General features: G+C 41.0%; 1 protein-coding gene across 3 annotated transcripts in view; it reads right to left on the reverse strand.

The window, feature by feature from the left end:
* VMP1 (vacuole membrane protein 1) overlaps positions 1–23,654 on the reverse strand; it is a 74,237-nt gene that overhangs the window by 18,025 nt on the left and 32,558 nt on the right. For all 3 annotated transcript variants that reach the window (XM_014953205.1, XM_014953204.1, XM_014953206.1), the window contains 3 exons: positions 21,363–21,494; positions 4,164–4,244; positions 252–368 (listed from right to left, as the gene is read on the reverse strand). In XM_014953205.1, coding sequence (XP_014808691.1) covers positions 252–368; positions 4,164–4,244; positions 21,363–21,494 — 330 coding nt within the window. The remainder of the gene's footprint in view (positions 1–251; positions 369–4,163; positions 4,245–21,362; positions 21,495–23,654) is intronic.

Here is a 23,654-nt window from a genome sequence, read left to right on the forward strand (position 1 = left end):
TCCTGAGTGGTGTAGGCAGCAAGCTCATTAGGTTGTAGCTATAAATTATTCAGTTGCCTAAGTTTTTGAGCACAAGAAGCCTGGCAGATCCTTTATTGTAAATCCTTTGCACCAAATTAATTTCCATTACTTCAGGTCAGGAAGGGAGACTCCAAAGTTCATTACAAAGTAATGCAGTGTAACAGTCAAAAAAAACCCCCCAAAACTCCTCCTCACCCCCCAGCCCTGAGGGAGGTGTAGCATCTACTTGCCTGGATGTGCATTTTAATTACTGCTTTCCCAATGAGGGTTGCACCAAAGAAGGTCCAGAAGGGAACCAGAAAGTGTCCACATGTTATCCCGGCCAGGTCAAACAGGGGGTTTGGAATCTGTGAAGCACAAGGGAAAGAAGCTCATGAATTGCAGCACTTACTTAGGGGAACAGGAACATGACAGACCTTGAAACTTTGAATAATGAACATTTTCCCCTTATCCAACTTGGTCCAAAACTGTTGTCTTGATACTTACAAAAATGCTAATGTCACACCACATAACTTAAGTCTCTGGGATTCAGCTAGACAATGTCCCAGACAATTCCATTCTCATGGTCCCTCCTTAGCCCTGGATTTTAAAAAAGCTAACAAGAAGTTTTCCATGTGAAATGCACAGAAACCACAGTAAAGCCACTTTGAGTGATTTATCAAATTTTCTCACTGACAAGCACATCACTCTTGGAAGCTAGTGTTCAAAACGTTCCCCAGGGATCTCCATCTGAGAAAGTACATTAAAACCTGGCATTTATAGTCATATGTATCCAGTTTAAAAGCACTGATTAGATTTTATTAACCATATGCATTTCATTTAAAATTAAAAGATTTTTTTTTTTATTGTTAAACTGTTGGCTTGACGTTTGGTATTGTGAGTCTATCGGTAAAATATTTTTGAAATTAAACCAAGAAAGCATCCAAATTCCAACCTTTCACACTTAGTGTGCAGTGAGAGGGCAGACTGTCTGAGTCAAGGCACAGGTTGTATTTAATTCACAGTAGCAGTGTATTCCCGGGCTCACACCCTGCCCTGTTTGCCTTGTTCTGGTGCACAAACAAATAAATAAGGAGTGTAGATTTTTAAAAGACCGTAAAAGACAGTAACTTTGCAACTGAGCGAATGGAAATCTGCAATGTGTGAGAAAGCTCGTGAGGGTTATACTTAGATGTTATAGACCAGCAATTCAAATTTATGAGCACCCACAACCCCACCTGCAGAGGAAGAAATCTGAAACGGTCTCTAACCCTGCCCCGAAACGGTCTCTGAACACGCTCCACTTCAACTCAAACGCTTCTTCACCTCTGACAGCTGTCTCAGGCACAGGAGGCTAGTAAATTATTTACCTACACCACAGCCAGACAATTTTGCTCTTCTGAGCCAAGCCTGCTCTAGGTCTCAGGTATCTTCTTTGTTGGCTGGTTTGAGGGGTTTTTGTGAGCTCACAGGATTTAATTACTGCGGTACTATCACAATTAGTGCGGTACTATCAGCGCAGAGGGAGCAGCACACTTTAGGTAGGGGTAGCTGTGAATAGCAGCAGCCCGTTTAACATATCACAGTAAATAGCTACTCAACAAGTCCACGTCAGGGTATTCTGACAGGGCAGCGAGGTGTTCTCTTTGGTTTTTAACACACAGGCACACGCGCGTGCGCTGCACCCAGAGTTGCCAAAAAAAGCCCACAGAGACAGGAGGGCAAATTCTCACAAGTCACAGCAAGGATCTTCCCGGGCTAATTCTTGCTTTGTTCCTTCCCCAGAGCTGCCTTTGCATGGGAATTAAGCTCCAGACAATAATATGGTTTTCTTATTGCCACTGGATAAATTTGGAGAGTGTAACATTTGATTTGACTGTGTTTTTTCATGCAGCATTTAGAAACCCCTGCTTGTCAGACAAGAACCAGCAGCTGGGGCGGTCGCTGCCACCTCACGAGCAAGTTCTCTAATCAGTAAAAACACACCCAACAAATACTGCTAAAAATCCAAAAGTAAGATTGCAATTATAAAGTGGGGGGACAAGCAAAGGAGATACCTTCTAGCCTGGGGAGAAGCAGCAAGAGAAGCCCTGACACCAAGCCTTGGAGCTCTGGGGGAACACAGGAACACACTGGGGGGCTGCCTCCCTCAGCTAGAGATGCAGCAGAAACAGCTTTGAATCCCTGTGCTTTTTCACTGCATTTAACCTCACCCCTTCTCCTGCTGCTCTGCAGTTACCCTGTCATCTCACTGCCAAACCCTCAAGTGTGCTGTGGTGGGTTCCTGATTCCTCCTCCCCCCCCTGAAGCAGGGCAGCCTCCGTAGGAAGAGGAAGCCGGAGCCCAGTGCAGCCAGTGGGTAAGAAGTTAAGCAAATGTTTAAATATTACTAAGCAGGAACTACCCAAGAGTTCACACATCACCTCTCGTGTTTACCAACTCCTTCCTCCTGTTCTGCATTGATCCACATTTCCCCTTCTCCAGCCACTCCAGGGACTCACCCCCTGCCACCTACGAGCTGCTGCTCTGCTCACACCAGACAGACAGACTGACAGACTGACCCACAGACAGACCGGCCAGAGATGTCTCACAAGATGGTGACTAGAGGGTCATGAGTCAGAGGCAGAGAAGGAGCAGTCTAAGAGCTTACTGGGTGGAAAGATTTAAAGAACAGCTTGTAACCTACATCCCTGCTCTAAACATCAAGAGAGTTCAAAAGATTAGTAAGCAGAAGTTTTAAGCCAGCAACTATAATCACTTCGATTCTTCCCAGCTAAGACACGTTACTTAAATCTGAGCAAATAGTTAGCATTGTCATCTCTACAATTTAGGAAACTGAGAGATGTGCTAGACAAGGGTAAAATTAACACCTCACCAGCTGAGCAGCCAGCTCATGGCTGGGGTTATTCCTGCAGGATGGGATCAGAGGGGACCTACCTTCCTGTAGGCTTCCCCCTCCCTGTAATCACATTTCTGGGCATCACAGCCCACATCTTGATTTGGAGGATGGAAGAATAAGGCACACCATTCCTACCACTTTTCATTAAGCTTCCAGAGAGAGATTTAAACCTCAAATGGTTCAATATTTTTCTACAGTATTATCCTATGTAAAACACTAAAACAGCATCAGTGGAGATGCTCCTATCACCTCTCGCTCAGAGAGAAAAGAGCTACAAGTAGTTTGCAGTTCACCCAGCCATGACACTGAAACTGGCTTCCTCATTCTGCTCCCCCTGGTTCCCAATGACCCAAAGATATCTCCTGAGCAGCCTTAGGAGAATTACCAGGGATGAATATCCTAATCAGGATTTACACGGGCAGTTTTTAACTCTTCAGTCTGTGAACATCTTTGGCTCTAAAGATGTCAAGCGTCACACCTAAACCCCTCAAGCAATAATAACAGGGTTCCAGCAGAACCTCCAGGCAGTAACAGAGCTCTTGCTGTATCTTGCCAGCTAATAATCTGGGCCAGGAAAGTCCCACCAGGGTAACTGCCCGTGGGTGTGTGGTCTGACCTGCCCAGCTCCCACCGAGGCAGGGCACTGAGTTGTGTGTGAGAGGAGCCGTGGCCTCACACCAAACACAGGGAGCATCCCCGGTTTGAAACACAAACACAGAAACTTCTTGCATTTTAAGAATGTCTCAGTTCAGTCTCATAAGCCCTCCTTTCTGTGACAAGGCTTTTGCATCTCTAGTGAACTGACCTGTTTCTGTCAGGTTTCTCCACACCACGCTGAACTACAGAATGAATTGCTTTATCTTTTGGAAAAAAACCAAAAAGAATCCCTTGCTGCACCGCTCTTTTCTGATTAATTAAGAAGGAAATAGATCTTTTCCAAACGTATTATCTTTCGAGGAGAACCAGTGTCAAGAAGCCCAACGGTGAAGGAAGGGACAATAACTGTCAGCTGTGCTTTTATGCAGAATTGGCCGTGTTTGGTACGAATCGAGGACTGGAGCTTCTCCACGCTATTGTCCTCACCAGCACCACAACCACCCCCTTTCTCCCAGCACCACAGAGAACACAGAAATAGCAAACAAGGCACGGAGATCCCTAGGGACTCAAATAAAGCCAAGTGGCAGTTCCCAGCACTCATTTCATTGCAATTCATCCAACCTGCAGTTTGTGACCACAAACCCCTCCGTTGTAGGAAGGGACTTACCGAAGCGCAGGCCAAAATGCCGAAGAACCCAACCTTCTGCACCAGGTTCTGGACGGCCAGTTTGGCCCGGGAAGCAAAATCCTGCAGAGAAGAAAACGAAGCGTTAATGAGACAAAACCCCCAGACAAACACACCTCAAAAGGGATGGGATCTCAGTATCCCCCTTGCTATGGGATCTCCTGATTAGCATTTGGGAGAGTTTTTGAAACAAAAAGGTCGATTTGGAACTCTGGGCTTAGAGGGAAGAGAGAGAAATTCTCAATGCTCAGTGTGAAAATTTACCACCCACACGTATGGAGTTTTGGTTTTCAAAACCCTGTGAGTGGCACCAAGTTCACAATCCCAAGATTCCCAATTCCCAAGTTCACAATCACAAGATTCTGTGATTCTGTGATCCTATGGAAACAAGTTTTCTAGTATTTATTTCTCTGTCTCTTTGAACTGCCACTGCTGCTTATTCCTTATTCCTGAAACAAGCAAAGGGAATTATTTCCTTTGCCACCATTTACCACGTTAAAAAGGTACTTTTTCACACCACAAAGGCAGAATGTAATAATCCCATTATATCCTGAGATCTTTGCTCTCAAACCCAGGATCTCAATCAGAATTCCTAATTCCAGGTACTCTCTACAACAGACTTGTAAAGTTCACTAAATCCACAGAACTGAATTCTAAAATACTTTAAAAGCAAAGGTGCCGGACCATGTAATGACTATTCTTCACAAGAACATGCTAAGAACGCGCTGCCTGCTTTTATTTTGTGATCACAGCTTTCAAACACACTCATGAGAAACTCCAGAGTCCCAGAGTTTACCAAATACACAGTAAACAATTTAAAAAGCAAAAATAAAGATCCTCACAAGCAGTTTATTTGGATATGAGAAGTGAATTTACCTCAGAGTAAAATTCTTTGGAAGTAAAACTCTCCAAAAAGTTAAAACCAGGGTCAGTATCATCTGCTCAGGCTTGGCAACTGCAGCTACAGAAAGCTGACTATCTTTGGTAATAGCAAACTTTAAAAAACTCAATTATTAATTACTTTTTAAAAATCCTATGAATAAGCAATAAAAACTTTATTTTCCAGACACGATGCAGTATTCACTGATCCACATTTTGTGGAAAACTGACAGGTAAATTTCTCAAGGGAATTAATCGATAATTAATGATATTCTAAATTCTGCACTTCAAGATAACTACGAGATAATCCAGAAAAAAATACAATTTATGCAATTTTAACATTGTTACAATTCTGTTGAAACCTTCAATACTATGTACCAATGCAAGTAAATTACAATTATTTGACAATATTCTTGCTTATTATTTAAATTCTGAACTATAGAACTGACATAACTTTCTATGCCAGATTAAAAAACAAATTAAAAATCTGTGACAAGTCTATTTACTATCTTTTAACATCCCTTTTTCAAATAGCAACTTTTTTCCATTACAGTGCTTTAAAAATAGCTAACAAGTCTATTTACTGTCTTTTTACGTCCCTTTTTCAAGTAGTAACTTTTCTCCATTACAGTGCTTTAAAAATAGCTAACAAATTCTCAAATAAAACCCCCAATTCTTACTGTAATCAGAATTATATTTATTATACTTTCTATTGGAAAAAGTAACCCAAATTAAACCAAATACTTCAACCTAAATTAAAATGCCAAATAAATGAGATTTCCTACATCTTGGTGGGGCATTTTTAAACACAGGAAAACACAGAATATTCTAAAAGGATTTTTATAAGGGGTGAATTTGCTAAATTTAACCAGGAGTAACACCTTGGGATCATGAATGCCTTATTGAAAAACAGAATAGGTGAAATATTCACTCTTTGTTGAAAACTTGTATAACACCTTGGGATCATGAACGCCTTATTGAAAAACGGAATAGTGAAATATTCACTCTTTGTTGAAAACTTGTTCCTGATGTTTTTTTCTATTTAACTTCTCGGATCCCTACGGTGTATCCAGGTGATTAAAATCTATTCCCAGTGAGGCTGACACCAAACACTTGAACCTACATCAGCAGAAGCAGGTCTAGAACGTGCCTTTATGATGAGCAAAGTAAAATTTTTCATGCTTTTCAGTTCAAAGACTGAATTTTGACACCAATTGTTGTAAAAAACAAAACATGATAATTTACCAGTGAACCAAGCCCCAAAATCTTGCAACATCAAGGGCAGTTCCCTCTCAATCTAAAATTCCCTCTTCATTATTTCCAAGTTAGAACACAAACTGAAACCAGGTAATTATGGTCACTAATAGGGATCAACACTAATACACATCTCGGGTCCCACTGAGGAGTTAAGGGATGAGCTGAAAAGGATGCAAGAATCTTCTGCAGAGTGTGACCACACAGTAAGCAAATAAAATGCAGCACTGAGGAGACAACAGATATTCTAATTCCTTAACCAAATACAAAAGTAGAACGTCTTCAGGAAAGTATGTCTTCAGAATTTCTCTACAAATAAATTTAAAATAAAAATTTGTGCTGAAGCACAGCAGTAACATTCATCCCTTCAACAAGAGATTCTGGATTTTTGGAAAGGTGAACTGCAAAAGTAGTGCCTTCTGGAGGAATTTCGTAAGATGTCTCCCCTTGTCCTCTGCACCAAAACTGAATGTGACCGTGATATTTTCAGTTCCTATTTTATTCACCGTTTCACAATGCTCATGGGGATAGAGCAATATTTTCACTTTTATAAGCCAATAAAGATTTTTTTCACAGCTCTGTAAATCTCATTGTAAAGTATCTTTAAAATAAATCATTACAATCCAATTATTCAAATAGGTCCATGACATATTTCAATGGAAATTGTTTCTATTCTGATTTTAACACATTTAACCATTTTCTTAGACTGTATTGCTAATACACTCCTGTATTAATTTTCAGAAGCTGAAATTGGAAACAAACTCTCTAGCAAGTGATCTGTAAATTAAGGCTTCCAGCACAGCTGCTGGTTTAATAAAATCTATATTATTATAATTATGCATATACTGACTGTATTAACTTAGTGTAAGGACAGTGCACCATTTTTCATGAAATTTCATAAAAATAAACAGCTTCACTCACCCACATTTCTAGACTGCTGCAAAATTCAAGGCTGCTTTAAAAATACTTTTTTTCCCTCCAGATAAAAACACACAATTTTTGTTATAAAACCAATGATGAAAGTATTGATAAAAGTGTAACAAGTCTGTCACTCAAAAAAAAAAAAAAGTTGGGGCGATTTTACTTTTCTTATTAATTAATACATTTCTCTTATTAAGGTTATTACTTGGATTGTTTCTTCTTTAACTTTTTTATTTTTTACATGAATTGTCTATTACAGAGCACTCCATGGAAAGCACAGCTGTAGTTTTAAATATTTCAGTCAAGAACTTCTCATTTGTCTTCCTTTTTCAAACATTCTAAATTAGCCAAAAGAGATAAATTTCAGATTTTTTCCCTACTTTTTATGATCTAATGTAATCACAGCTACAATAATTTGCAAGTTAACACACACATTCAGGCTGCAAAAAGAGCTATGTATTTTTGCAGTCTGAACAGTTACTTTAATGAAAACAAGTTCAGAAATACTTCTGTTTGGTTGCTTCCTTAAATTTCGTTTGTCAAATCTTTGCAACATCTGCAATGATAATAATAAAAAAAAAAACCTTAAAAGTTTCATTTCTCAGAGAATACAATCATCAGTTTCACAACTTTTACCTATTTCACAATATAATTTTTCTCTTATAAAGCCTGCGCAGGGAACAATCTTTTCTTGACTTTTTCAAGCATTTGAAATAAAAGCAAAACAACTTTCATAATTTACTGCTTTAAAAAAAAAATAAATTAAAAGAGACATAAAAATTCAGCTACTTACAGGCAAAACATTTTTCCCCAAAATTAAAGTATCTAGACTGGACTTGACTCTCAGCTAATGTGATTCATTCCCTGTAACATTTCGGGATACTTTAGCACACTATGTCCCTTTCAAAGATGATTTGTCTTTTTGGTTTGGAAATACATTTCCTGTGACTGCTACAATACAGGCAAAGGAAGGTTAAATGATTAAACATTACTTCATTGGGTTAATCATCAGATCTCAAGAACTGGAATGGAAATAAGAGGCATAAAAAGGTCAGTACTGAAATACTGATTCTCAAGTCTCAGCTGGCAGCTTGAGGAAGTTTTGCTTCATATCTGCCTTCAGTAAAATGGCACATTTTATTGATACCAGCATTTCATTACTACGTGTTGCAAAAGAAAAAACCCCTCCAAACCAAAAGGGATAGTAAAGAGAAATCCCACATTTTGCTGCTAAGTAAGGTTTCCCACAGTGTTCCTCCTTTAAATATGCATTATGGTACAGCTTTGAGTATAACTTGCCATGGGCCATTTATCCCTATAAAAAGCACCCTCCTATTCAAGAGTGAATGGACAATCTTAACTGCAAGGCTTTCTCCCATCCCTCTGCATTGTTTCCATTTATAATTTAAGTATCTATTTCTCCTTCCTCCCTTCACTGTAAAGGAAGTCACACAAGCTCTCCTGCATTTGAGTGAAGAAAATCTCACTGGATCTAGTTAACAAGCTTGAGAAAAAAAAAATCACTTAAAAAGTTTAATTTTTACTCTTTTTTCTCCGTAACACTGATTTATTATCAGAAAGCAGAACGGTCACAATTTATTGTTCATATCAAAATGACGAAGCCTCTTTTTTCTTAATCTCTAAGAACAGAGATTATTGATGGGTCCGTAGCAAATAACTAGTTGACGGTTACCAAGGAGCTGTGAATAATCAGCGTTGGAGTGAATCCATAGCCCTTACAGAAACAACCCATAAGACTTGGACAGAAGATACTTTCCTGAACGATTGCACAGATGGGCCTACAACAATTATGTAATATAAATGTTTATTTTCTAACACGAAGCTGCCATCGGTTTCTAGGAGCATCAAGAATTCTTTTTCTGCTCTAAATATGTCAAGCACCTTACAAATATATTGATAACATATATTGGTGGATATAGGATAAAGAAGGCAGCCAGTAAAGAAGGGAAGGAGAACATGAGATTAAATTCAATGAGAAGCTCCTGGTGCACGTGTTCTCTACCAGTAAGGACAGACAGTGGCTTAACACAGGACCAGGGGGAGGTCAGCGATGCGAGTCGATGCAACCACTCAAGCAGGATATTAATTACCTAGCAGCTGGTAGCCTCAAAAAGTTCAAAATATATCTCTGGAAGGCTTGGGAGGGGTTATGCGGGATTTCTTACTCTAATAAAAAACATAATCATGAATGAACATTAAAAACAATATAGAGACTTAACCAGAACGTGTTGCACCTCCATGGAAGGGCTCCTCTACAAGCAAGGAGACAGATAATTCACCCTCGTGCCTGAGGTGAATGTGTAACTTGTATGTGAGGAAGAAGTGTCCAGTCCCTCAAAATTTGAGTGTAATTTGTATTAAGGTTATAATATTTCCTTACTAGGAACAAAGCTGAATTATCCAAATAATAATCTGAAGAGGAGAACGCTTTTTTTCCAAATATTGAAGACGACGCACGAAGCTACCATCTCAGATTATTAAAATTATAAATTCCTTAACATTTAAGAAGCTGCCTACAAAGACAGTGCTCCTTTTTATGTAAAAATCTGAGTTATGTTAAAAATGAGCTGCACAATATTTTGTTTCTTCTGGCTCTCTATTACAACACAATGGAATCAAACACAACTTATGGGCGAATGACCATTTGTGGTTAGGCAATGAATTCTAGAATTTCAGAGGACTGGGAAGAATTATTAACTCATTGGAATAACATATTAAGTGCAGAAGAGGAGTTTTAAAGGAGTCGGAGAGCTACCTACAGGCTGAGGGGTTACAACATACACCCCTGCTAAGAAAGCAGTAGATCAGCGACGACGTTTAATGATCAACACAGTGACCTGGAGTTAAGCTGAAGAGAACAGAGATCAAGATACAGTTGACAGTCATTGCTTATCGCTGCAAATAGTTCATTACTCAGGGACCAAAGAAACCGTTTCGTACCTCTCCTGCGAGACATCAAAGGTAACAGATCTCATGAGTAAGGTTCCAGTAAGTCACCAGCAGGAATATTTGGGCAGTGGTTCATGACGGTGCCGGTCTCCCAGTCCGTCAGCTGCAGTCACTCTCAACATCTAAATGCTTATGGAAAGAGCTGTGGCCCTGGATCTCTGTTCTATTTATCAAAAATACCTCCAGCTTAATGCAGATAAGGGACAAACTAAAAGGGGATACTTCCATCTTGATGCCTGGAGAGAAGAGGGTGCGAGAGGTAAGGCTTAAACTTACTTCTCACTCAAAATTCTGGCAAAGAAAGGCCCTGTCTTGGACACCAGGCGGTCAAAAGACAAATGGAGAAAAGGTTTTCAAGGATGACTGAAAGCAGCGAAGGGAAGGCGGCAGATCTAAGCGAGCACTGAAGTTTGATAAAAGAAAGGCATTTACATACAACAGGCATAGGGACAGATGTTCCAGATTAAGAAGACTGCCTCAAATTCTAAGCTTGGGAAGGAAACGAATTTAATTTCACGAGAAGCCTGGGTTTTCTGAGACATTAAATTCTGAAAAAGGAATAGGGTGATCATATGAGAAAGTTACAAGAGAAAAACGTGTCCACATTGAAAACGAAAACAGTTTTAGAAGGTACAATAGGAAGAAGACTGAACAGCAATGAAAGAGGGCCCTTGACTTCACAGGCTTTACCAGAGAACTGTGGAAAACAAGAGAGCAATACCTACAAAACCTCCATGAATAGACTATGTCAGAGATCAGAGGACTTGGAGCTAGTAGGATTTCAAACCACTACTCAGAATATTTGCAGGCAAGGACGAGCATACAGCAGGTACTACATACAAATCTCAAGTCAAAAATAAATCAAATATACAGGTGAATCCTTACGCTAACCTTCCCCAGGACAAGGGAAGGCACAGATTTATTCCCACATCTGTTTGTGTTCAAATTCTTGAGGTTGGTTGCACATTGAGGGGTGATGCTGCAACCCACAAAGATAATGGGAAAGATGCTCATCTTTGGGACTTTGTAAACTCAGACATATGAGTAACTACAACTAGTACGTGTGCCAGAAAAATTGAAGTTTTCCCACAGAAAGTACAGTTAAACCTATTGTCCTCATAATCAGATTTTGAAACCGCTGTTTAGAAAGGAAAGATGTAAGAAACCATAGATAGAGCTGTGTGCCCAGCTGAATTCTTTTCAAGTCGTATGGGAGCAGAACATAACAGAGCTAAGTGTTCATTCCAGCAGAAGCCTTGCTTCCCCCAGTCATTTAATTTTAACCTGTCTTGGAGTAAAAGTGTGAAAATTGTGAGCAACGGATCCATTATATGGTAAGTAAGACCTCCCACTAACATGAGGAGGAAGGAACCACCTCTGGATTAAACAGAATATTAGCATTAGGAACTTTTTTTCATTTACTTAACCAACTATACCATGGTAAGAACACTTTAGTTCCCTTACTTCTCCCTCTCCCCTAGACCTTGGGGGAAGAACCAGCAAATCCTTCTTCATAATAAACTCCACCTCAGCAGCTTTAGTTTCAAGATTTTAGACTGTTACAACCCAACAATGTGCTCAAGTTTGGAAGTGATATACCAAAATGAACACAAATTGTAGACCTCACTCTCAAGCGTTTTCCACAGCCAGAACTGAAGCTCTCTGACTTCTGCATAAAAAGTCCTTCTGCTTCACACGGCAAGAATAAAGACATTTTGTAAAGAATACGACACAATTAAAGGAAACAGTCTGAAGGAAGAGGAAGGAGCACGTCCTTTCAGTCTGATAATAGATCTGTCCTATAGAGCAGTAGCTCTTTTAGCCACAGCCCCTGCCACCTCCATGCTCTACTCCTCGGTTCAGGTCTGTGAAGCAACATGTCCCCTTTGACATGGCGCACAAAAGTGGGAAATAAAACTTATTATTTCTTTGCTTGCTAAAGAGCTACTTTCTATTCAATTCTTGTAGAAGAGGTGGCAGCGAGCAGATCCAGCAGCCCATTTCATGGAAGAGAGTTGCCAGTTTGGCACGTCAGGGAAGCAGAAGTCCGTGAGGACAGTCCAGCGCTGGAGGAGATGACCCAGAGGGGTTGGTTGTGCAGTCTCCGGTCTGGGAGAGCTTCAAGACCAGACTTGACAATGCCCTGAGGAACCTGAGCTGATCTCTCAGATGACACTGCTCTGAGCAATACGTCGGGACCAGAAACTGCCTCAGGTCCCTTTCAAGATGAATTTTTCTGCGATTCCCTAATGAGATACCAGCAGCCACCTCCAGCGAGAAGAATGAAGGAGAAGATTATCCTGTCACCCGGGTCCCCACACGTCAGCCATTGACCCCCGCAGCCCTTGCTGCTGCAGTTGACAGCGTGTGCTGGCAGTGCCTCCACCAACGTGCCAGCTGCCTAAAATACCATTGCAGCTGCACAAGTGAGTGCTCATTTATCTCAAAGCTACAATTGCAATTAGTTACTGTGGCCACAGGTCTGCCGATTTAGCTACGGCGGCGTGATGAGCAATCAAAAGGATGGGATCAATTTTTTTCATCCATTATGAATTACTAAGTCCTATTTTTCGTGTGGTTTAAGATTCAGACACTGTAAGGAAGGGCTCATGATTGCTGGAATGAAACAAGTTATTGCTTTGTTTTAGCCACCACCATCATGAAAGGAACCAGACAAATAGATTGACCTTTTCAATCCCTTGACAAGACAGAGCCAAAGTCACCAGCACTGAAAAAAAATACACTGCTCCTGCACAGAGAACTTAGAAATAAGTTAAGGAAGAAAACCCAGGCACAGGAAAACAGCTTGTAGAATAAAAGTGAGCGATTTCTTACACAGCTGAGAAATCCTTTTGCACACAGGAGTCCTCCTGCTCAGCCCAGCCAGCAGATGTGCCGTGCTGAGCATACCTCTGCCTTGTGCTCCCCGGGAAGCGGCAGAGGTTCCCAGACAGCTCTGAGAAGTGGTCTGCATACCAGACTCTTGTACAACACAGATATTTAAACAGTGTCTGGAGCAGAGGGGAAAAAAAAGTAGCCATTTTCTTGATTATGATACCACAATTAATGTCCATCAGTTATTGAAGGCTCTCCCTGAATAAACATTTTTGGAAGCAGCTTATCTGACCCAAACTTTTGATCATTTATTGGTCTTTCTCAGAATACCAGGGAGTGAAATATCAAATATTTAGGACCAAAGTGTTCCTTTTGAAACTTGTGTGGAGCATCCACAACACTCGCAGAACAGAGTATGCAGAGTGCAACTGACCACTTCTTCACAACTACAGCACATGTAGTTGTGGAGAAGCCACAAGACTTCCAGCAAACTTGGTGACATTCCTTCTGGAAAGGTTCATTTCTCCTGTGAAGTGAGAAATTTGTTACTGAAATAAATCCTCTGAGCTAATATCCCAATATCGAGTGAAAATATGGCAGATTAATCCAGATTTCTGATTTATGTACTTACACACTAAACATTAAAATGAGAGGGGGCCGGGAAAACAAGTTTTAGGGAGGTTATCACAATCAGCCCTTCAGAGAAGAATGTGAAAAAGTCATCTCTAGATTACCATTAGTAAACTAATGTAATGCTCATTGCTGTTTTTTCCTTATCTGTAAGCAGGTGTGCAAATGAATAGAACAATGCAGGCACAAGGCTGCCCCATTCTCTGCCAGTGTCCAAAGAAACCCAGGGAGGAGGTGGCTCACACATTGGTTACTCATAGCTCTTATTGTCTGCCCTCTGCCTGCATTAACTCTTTGCTACCTCTTTTCTCAGGAAGTCCTCCGTAACAAGTTCCCTTTATTTAAAGCTTTCATTGAGTCATTCCAAAGCTCACTTCAACTCACTAATTTGGGAGAACACCTTAAAACATACTTAGTATCTTCACTGCTTATTATATAGTCCATGAAAACAAATCACCATTAGTTCACTATCAGTTTAAGTTCCCTTCTCCATAACAAGTTCCCTTTATTTAAAGCTTTCATTGAGTCATTCCAAAGCTCGTTTCAACTCACTAAGTCCTCCGTAACAAGTTCCCTTTATTTAAAGCTTTCATTGAGTCATTCCAAAGCTCGTTTCAACTCACTAATTTGGGAGAACACCTTAAAACATACTTAGTATCTTCACTGCTTATTATATAGTCCATGAAAACAAATCACCATTAGTTCACTATCAGTTTGCCATCTCCCTCTCAAGCTTCATATGAAGTTTCTAAAGTGAAGCTTCCAGGTTTGATTAGGTTTGAATTTCCATTTAATTATGGGCCACGATAAAAAGAAGTAAGATACCTCCCCTACACATATTAACAAATGCAGGCATCAAACTTGAGGAAGACAAGCCTCCTGCTGGCCACCCATCAGGCAGCCCGGACCAAACCCCAGCAACCTCCTTCTCGTCCGGCACAATTAATAAAGAGAGGAAGCTGATGAGGAAAGGAGCGACTGGGAGACTGAGGAATTATGAACGGAATTTGGTGTCGGGTTTGAACAAGTCATTTCTGGGAAAGCAAAAAAAAAAAAAAAAAAAAAAAAAAAAAAAAGTGTCAGACACACAGCAGAGGTCTGGGACAATCTTATTCACCACCATCCTGCAAAAAGCAGCCTTCCTGACTCTCTTTTTATTTATAGTTTTGACTAATAACTTGTTATTTATTGAACATTTTCCACTTCTGCAGAACTTGCCATGTGAGGACATTAGAGCATCTCATAAACACAAATTGCACTTATCACCCACAACCACAAGTACTTATGATGCATTTAAAAGGAAGGCATCACACAGCAGCATTATCTCCCTTACAGGGCTGAGCAGAGCAGCTCAGTGAGATGACCCCCGCAGCCCTTGCTGCTGCAGTTGACAGCGTGTGCTGGCAGTGCCTCCACCAACGTGCCAGCTGCCTAAAATACCATTGCAGCTGCACAAGTGAGTGCTCATTTATCTCAAAGCTACAATTGCAATTAGTTACTGTGGCCACAGGTCTGCCAATTTAGCTACGGCGGCGTGATGAGCAATCAAAAGGATGGGATCAATTTTTTTCATCCATTATGAATTACTAAGTCCTATTTTTCGTGTGGTTTAAGATTCAGACACTGTAAGGAAGGGCTCATGATTGCTGGAATGAAACAAGTTATTGCTTTGTTTTAGCCACCACCATCATGAAAGGAACCAGACAAATAGATTGACCTTTTCAATCCCTTGACAAGACAGAGCCAAAGTCACCAGCACTGAAAAAAAATACACTGCTCCTGCACAGAGAACTTAGAAATAAGTTAAGGAAGAAAACCCAGGCACAGGAAAACAGCTTGTAGAATAAAAGTGAGCGATTTCTTACACAGCTGAGAAATCCTTTTGCACACAGGAGTCCTCCTGCTCAGCCCAGCCAGCAGATGTGCCGTGCTGAGCATACCTCTGCCTTGTGCTCCCCGGGAAGCGGCAGAGGTTCCCAGACAGCTCCGAGAAGTGGTCTGCATACCAGACTCTTGTACAACACAGATATTTAAACAGTGTCTGGAGCAGAGGGGAAAAAAAAGTAGCCATTTTCTTGATTATGATACCACAATTAATGTCCATCAGTTATTGAAGGCTCTCCCTGAATAAACATTTTTGGAAGCAGCTTATCTGACCCAAACTTTTGATCATTTATTGGTCTTTCTCAGAATACCAGGGAGTGAAATATCAAATATTTAGGACCAAAGTGTTCCTTTTGAAACTTGTGTGGAGCATCCACAACACTCGCAGAACAGAGTATGCAGAGTGCAACTGACCACTTCTTCACAACTACAGCACATGTAGTTGTGGAGAAGCCACAAGACTTCCAGCAAACTTGGTGACATTCCTTCTGGAAAGGTTCATTTCTCCTGTGAAGTGAGAAATTTGTTACTGAAATAAATCCTCTGAGCTAATATCCCAATATCGAGTGAAAATATGGCAGATTAATCCAGATTTCTGATTTATGTACTTACACACTAAACATTAAAATGAGAGGGGGCCGGGAAAACAAGTTTTAGGGAGGTTATCACAATCAGCCCTTCAGAGAAGAATGTGAAAAAGTCATCTCTAGATTACCATTAGTAAACTAATGTAATGCTCATTGCTGTTTTTTCCTTATCTGTAAGCAGGTGTGCAAATGAATAGAACAATGCAGGCACAAGGCTGCCCCATTCTCTGCCAGTGTCCAAAGAAACCCAGGGAGGAGGTGGCTCACACATTGGTTACTCATAGCTCTTATTGTCTGCCCTCTGCCTGCATTAACTCTTTGCTACCTCTTTTCTCAGGAAGTCCTCCGTAACAAGTTCCCTTTATTTAAAGCTTTCATTGAGTCATTCCAAAGCTCACTTCAACTCACTAATTTGGGAGAACACCTTAAAAGATACTTAGTATATTCACTGCTTATTATATAGTCCGTGAAACAAATCACCATTAGTTCACTATCAGTTTGCCATCTCCCTCTCAAGCTTCATATGAAGTTTCTAAAGTGAAGCTTCCAGGTTTGATTAGGTTTGAATTTCCATTTAATTATGGGCCACGATAAAAAGAAGTAAGATACCTCCCCTACACATATTAACAAATGCAGGCATCAAACTTGAGGAAGACAAGCCTCCTGCTGGCCACCCATCAGGCAGCCCGGACCAAACCCCAGCAACCTCCTTCTCGTCCGGCACAATTAATAAAGAGAGGAAGCTGATGAGGAAAGGAGCGACTGGGAGACTGAGGAATTATGAACGGAATTTGGTGTCGGGTTTGAACAAGTCATTTCTGGGAAAGCAAAAAAAAAAAAAAAAAAAAAAAAGAAGTCAAGGTTTTCCAGTTATTGTATGTGACTCTACCACTTCCATTTTTATAACAACTGCTTTATAAAAATCTGCTTGTGGTCTGCTTTAACTTCTTTTTTCTCGTACCAAATACCCATAAAACCTTTTCATTAAGCAAGCCAGCAGCCAGGGAATCCTTTTCAAGCAGGGACTTATCAGATACTAGCTGAATCTGATTCTAGTTTAATCACGGGAGCGATCCATTTTTAATTTGGCCATCTTCTTTTACGCTGCTAATTAAGTAACATTTAGCTTATTAGTCGAACCCAATCATTCCATTTGAGTGAAGTCAGGGTGTCGTGTCAGAACACAGTGCTGGGTTCTCCCAGTAACCATGGCTGGGTGTGGTAGAGCACTTTGCTCTGCTTCTGCAAAGAGGAACCCCACATGGAGATGGGGAAAAGCAACCCAGCTCAAGGCACCGGAGCCCTGGGAAAGGCTGGAAAGATGGGTTTAACCTGCATCTTGCTGTCTCTATCACCAGAGTTCATCAGTTTAACTCCTTGCAGACAAGAAGCCAGCTCCCCAAGCAGGAAGTCGTTGGGTGGAACTCCTGACGCAACGCGAACCCCAGCAGTTGCAGCTTAGTTTAATACAAACCCTCTTGAGTCCACGTTGACAAATTCTTTAACAAGCCCTGTGGTTACAGGGAAGCTGGTTTCAGTCTGAGTCACTCCTGTTCAAACAGTTTACTGGAAATGGAGGGGAGGGGGAATTTTCAGAGAAGTCATGTGATGGCCAGACAAACCACAACCAGTAAAGGTTCAGTGGAGTCAAAAACAGGTCCCAGCAACAACTGACATTCACTGAGCAGATGGCACTCAATCATTTACAAACCAGTCCTGCTGCATCTCAGCATTTCTATGGATTTAACCCCTTTTTTTTGAGCTTGTATTTTTTCGGAGGCAGGACACGGTTTGGAAAGTAAACAAACAGCAGTGGCTGATAGTAACACAGGCAACTAGAAAATATTTTTACATGGAAATTTGGCTGCAGCAGCGCTGCACAGAAGCAAAGCCCGACGTGTAAATCATTAGTCCTTAAAAATATGCTACTTAATGAATCCAAACACTCACAGTCATTAAGGATTAGATATACAGCAAAGATATCAGTACTTTCTCCTCTTAGCAAAGAGTACCATGATACAGCAAGGGCCCACGCATTATTGCTAAGTACCTTGAGGGAAGCTGGCATTAAAAGCTTCATTTTCACCAGAAACCTCCCTCAGCTTTAAGAGTTTCAGCACAATAGAGAAAAGATGAGAATCCTTAACAATCAGCAACTATTAAACCAGCGAAAGAGAGTCCCTGCAACATGTGTGTGTGTAGGCATGAAACTGTACAAAAGTATGGTAATAATACAGCGGGAGCAATGTGCTGCCCCAGCACTAAGTAATAGATTCACTTCCCCTAATTGAGAGGTTGGTTTGAACGGCTGCACTGGAGATACTCCCCGTGGCTAAAAAGGGGAGCTCTGATCAAAAACTCCTTTGCTCTGGTATTCGACTGGAAAAAAAGAGTTAAAACAGCAACTGAGATTTCAAATATTTGCGATTTTTAAATACCGCCTTAAGTGTTAACAAATCGGAGCGGGTCGCTCTGTTCCTATAGCATGCTGGGCTCTGCATTGTGTGGAGCTCTGAGAACAAAAAAAAAATAAAAAAATAAAATAAATGAGAGCCCTGCTCGTAAACCACACTCCTTCTCCAGGGCAAAGCTGCTCCATTTGGACAAGAGCAGCTCTGAGGCTGCCTTTGTGTAACGGGGACCAGCCCGCCGGCGTGTGCGCGGGGACGCGCCGAGAGGAGCGAGTGCTCACTTAAAACAAGGGGCTTTTTCCCAAATCCGCTAATGGAAAGTACAAGGCAGCCCTTACACATCGTCCCCAGGCTAACGAGTCTTCCCAAAACCCAGCTCAAGGAGACAGGTCACTTAGATCTGAGATTTATGACAGAAACCCCATCAATAGACTCTTGAAAGTAAATAGTGTTTTACTCTGTGTAACTTTGAACAGGGCACTAAACCTTTACGCTGTTTAATCCTTTTAGGTTCCTTTTTTTTGGTTGTTTTTTTGAAGTGCCAAGCTAGCGAGCAACATTTCCCCCCTCACAGGCCCTTCAGGCTGGATTCATGGTCTGTTCTCACCATAGAAGAGCCTCATCTGGTTCTCAAAATCACCATTGTTTTTGAGAAATAGCAGCCACCAGCTTTCTAAACAACACACACGCAGGCACAAACGTCAAGCCGCTTGGCTTTGCCTCGTAGGCACAGAGCAGCTGAGCAATAGTAGAGGGGGAAGCTGTTCTTCCAAACCTAACACACCCAGTTTCATGCCTTTCAAAAAGGCAGGGTGAAGCGAGACCTTTCCACTAAAAGAAGGCTCCTGTCAGTTGACATCAAGCATTTGTAGTAGTCCCCGTGGCATAAGACGCTTGTCACATCCCCCGCGTTCTCTTAAGGCTTGGGCGAGTGGGAGAAGCTGATGTAGGTAATAAAAATTGTTATTGAGCAATTTAAAAATAGGCATGGTAACTGCTCATGAATAGCAAATTAGAGAACAAATAGCGATAAGCCATACTGAAGATTGGGATTTACTCAAGGTCATAGGAAAAGGCAGGCCTGTCTCCCACAGACATCTAGCAAAAACACGACTGAAGCCAAAAGCAAAAAGGAAGTCACATTAGCAAATGGAAAAAACTGAACTGTCAGTTTTATGAGTGCAATGCAATTTAATCAGATTGTCAAAGCCTCATGTTAAAAGAGTTTTGCAGAAACCAAACCACAAGTGGAGTTTAAAATGATTTTTTTTCCTTTTTTCCTGGCCATCCATCCACAAAACAACACGCTTCAATCCAAATCCAATTGCCAAGAAAATAAAATCAAAAGCACTAGTAAATAACAGCATCATTTTTCTTAATTAACTACACAACGCCGTTCGTTTAGGAAGGGCAGTCAATACAGCTCAGCTATAATAGTTTGGCCTGTCCTGACAAGACGCTCTCTAGCAAAAAATCTTCTTCCCAAGAATCTTACTGTGCTTTCTGGAAAGGAACCCTGGCTGCTCCCACAACCCAATGCACATATAATTTGCTGGGAGAGTTTCAGTAAACACAGATAGCATTTCAGATCTCCAGGCATCTATTCGACTGGTTTCGTTTGGGGTTTGGGTTTTTTGTTGTTTTGTTGGTTTTTTTTTTAACCCCAACTTGATTTTTATACAGTTAGGGAAAAGTTATACAGTTAGCAAAGCAAACACTGATGGTAAAGAACAAAGCGAATTTCCCCCCCTCACATACACACTATCTTTAGAGAAATAGAAGAATTAACTATTTACAATAGCAGAAAACCCTTTGGAACTTTCTAGCAGGGGAAGGCTCTCAGGAAACACAGGGTTTACCGTTAGAATTACTAGATTGCACTCAGTATTTCCAGACAAACCACTTTCTTTCATGGAAAAGCTTCATTCATTTTTGAAGAGCAGGAGTAAAAATATATATTTATATGAAGTAAATACCCTGGCAGAACATGGTGCATGGTAAATAGCATCTGCTGGTTTTTTAATAGCAGTTTCATGTCCCATTTCAACTTAGTGGCAGACAAAACAGGGTAAGAAGGAAAAATACAGAAGAGAAATTCAGTGGCAAGTAGTTTGAGGAAAAAAAATGTTCAGTTTTTTTTTTCCTAAAACACTATCAATAACTCGTGAACAGGATGCAAACTCCTGACCTGAATGAAAAATTATCTACTGTAATATCTGACTGATGTACAGCATCGGCTGCAAACTATGTTGTAACACAAGCACTATTTAATCCATCAAGAAAATAAATGACAAGAGCAACAAAAAGGGATTCAGAGCAGTTTGGTTGCATTTTCACATGAGGAAAAATATGTTTCCTCAGGCTGATGAATGGGTCATGCACAGGCCCCCGGGTGCAGGCAAATGTCATCTGAAGGGGATGAGCTGCCTGATAATCATCTCCCGGCCCAGGGAGGCTTTAACTGCAGCTCTAACAACCATGATTATGGAATAGCACCTCCTCTGTCACTGGTTTGTGAGCCCCCTTTCTCCTGACCTTTATTGTGCTCTTCTTGGAAGCCTAAATAAATGCAGTATTTGTAGCAAATACTTCAGCTGCACTATTGTATGTGCTTCAACAAGCTGCATTCCTCTCCTCCCATCACCAGAGCTATCTCTACCCAGTGAAGGATCTTTTTCCACCCCTGGGAAGTCCCTTGTGAACTCACACCAACTGATTTTTGGCCCATTCCCATTTCATCAGTACGGGTTATTTACTCCATCAAAATTGCTCTATATTTTATTAATTCTGTTGTTTTGCACTGTTCTTACTTGTGCAGTCTGTGCATGTTCCAGCATCTCCTCAAATTCCTGGTACTCTTCATCATCAGGTTCAGCACCAGAGAGTCGGGCTGCCCTCGCCATGAAATATGGAGGCAGCTCTCCAATGGCTGTGCCAGCGCCCTGGGAAAAGAATAACTCTGATTTATTTTCGTGTTTATTCTTAAATAGGAAACATGTGATACGCACAGGCCTGTGGACGTTTCAAAATGATTAGAACTGATGAGACCAGCTGCCTCGAGAAGTCTGTTTTCATCCACCAGGTCAAATTTCTCCTGCTAGAAGACACTGATGTTCCTTTCCCTTTCCCCCTTTGGCAAAGTTCAGCTTCTCCCAGCACCGACTATCGCGCTGCATAACTTGGTGGCTCCCAAGCTGTGGTCCACGAGGTCAAACTGACACGATCCGTGCATCTCTGGGGCACGTTGCCCAGCTCTGGTGGAGCTCAGCAGCCGGTGGCCAGCTGCTGGGGAGGCGGCCAGGCGGGGGGTCCTGCTCTCCCAAACCACCCCTGACTCAGCACAGAGCTGCCATCTCACCCCACCACACCATGCCAGACACATTGGCCAGCATGTGACAGACAGCCTTTGCTCCTGGGCAGCCTTCAAAAGAATTTGGGAACTCCTCCCGGGTCCCGTCACGTAGTTGACTTCTTCGAGTCATGAGACTTCGTGCAAGTTAAGTGTTTATTAGAAAACAGGCTGGAGTTTTACTACAGCAAAGAGCAAGAAAAATAAGGTTAAGCAAAGCCCGATCTCAAGCTTTCTCTCTCCTTAAGATGGAATGAACAAAAGCCAAGAGAACTCGGGATGAAAGCATGGTTCCCTTCTCACCACAGGAAAATTATATTTGTTTTCTCAGGACATCAAATGACTCATTTCGATCTTGTGGGTAAATGCAACTTTAGCTTAACCCAAAGGAAAAAAAAGAAAAGCAAAGAGAGACAGCTAGGATTGAACACGGGGATAAACAGAGGCTAATGAAACAGGAACTCGGACTAAACTCAGAATGGTTTAAATATAGGACAGCTAATAGCACAATAGTTGGGCACCACACTGGAAAAGTGCTAGAACTGAGCTACACACAGATGGCTTTTCTCTCTTAAGGTCAGCAGTGACTAACAAATGCTTTTCTATTCCTTTGAAGCAACGTGAAAGCTTTTCAATTTCCTTTGTTCCTGCTCTATATGCAGCTGCAAGCGAGGGAGAATTCCAGCTGCTGTGGATATTCCAAATCAACAGGTTGTGGTTTTAAATCCCGCCGCTCTCTGCAGTTACCCAAACTGTTAAATTCTCAGTTTAAGCACCATAAATTGCACAGCCTCATATGTTTATGCCCTTGTTTTCCACAAAAGAAAAATTTAAAGGAGTGCAACAAGCTGAACTTCATTAAACCGCCTATTTCTGGCGGGAGGGAAGATAAGGCCTGAAAACAGTAGCAACAACGTTTCAGAAAAATTAACTTGAGGTTATGTTCTCAGGGTGATGCAAGAACAAAAAGTCACATTGCTCCTCCAGGCTCTGCCAATTTGCTTTGGCTTCCCTCTGTTAACCGAGGAAGAGGTTCGCATGCATGGACTGGACATGAACTTTCTTTAAATTGGCTAAGTCACATGCTCATTATTACAAAACATTTTCAGAAGTGCAATAAAAATCATATGATTTCATGTTTGCTGGAGATAGGTTCCTTAAGTGCATTAAAAAAAAAAAAAAAAAAAAAAAGAAATAATAAAGTATTTCAAGCCAGAAACTTTTTAACTCTTTTTCTGTTTCTATGTTTCCATCACGCCAATAAAAAAAAAAAAAAAAAAGAAAAGTAATGATTAAGTGATTCAAGCCAGTAACTATTTAACTGCTTTTTGTAACATTATCTGTCCATTTTCACCATTTAACTTTGAATGCCAGTTCTACATGGAGATTCCTTGGACTAACAACAAATTGGAAAAGCAAATGCTAATCAAAATTCTTTTACACAAATACATTCAGAAAAGGAAACTGGGAAATTACTCCACTAGAAAGAGTCCTTTAAACAGATTTTATCCTGGTCAGGACACAGGCCGCCTGTTCTTCTAATCCCGAGCAATTAAACATTTTTATTCTTTCCCCTTATTTCTTGTAAAAAAACAAAAAAAAAAGGCTGCAACACATTAAAAATGTAGGGCACTATTGAATTCCTTGTCCCTGTGGGATGGAAGGCTGTGAAAACTGGCATACACCTAGTAGATTGTTTCCGAGAGTCCTTCTGCAGGCCAGGACTGGTGGAGCCAACTTTTATAGTGATTGG

Source organism: Calidris pugnax, unplaced genomic scaffold (genome assembly GCF_001431845.1).
Source record: "Calidris pugnax isolate Ruff unplaced genomic scaffold, ASM143184v1 scaffold133, whole genome shotgun sequence".
In the NCBI taxonomy this organism is placed as follows: Eukaryota; Metazoa; Chordata; class Aves; order Charadriiformes; family Scolopacidae; genus Calidris; species Calidris pugnax.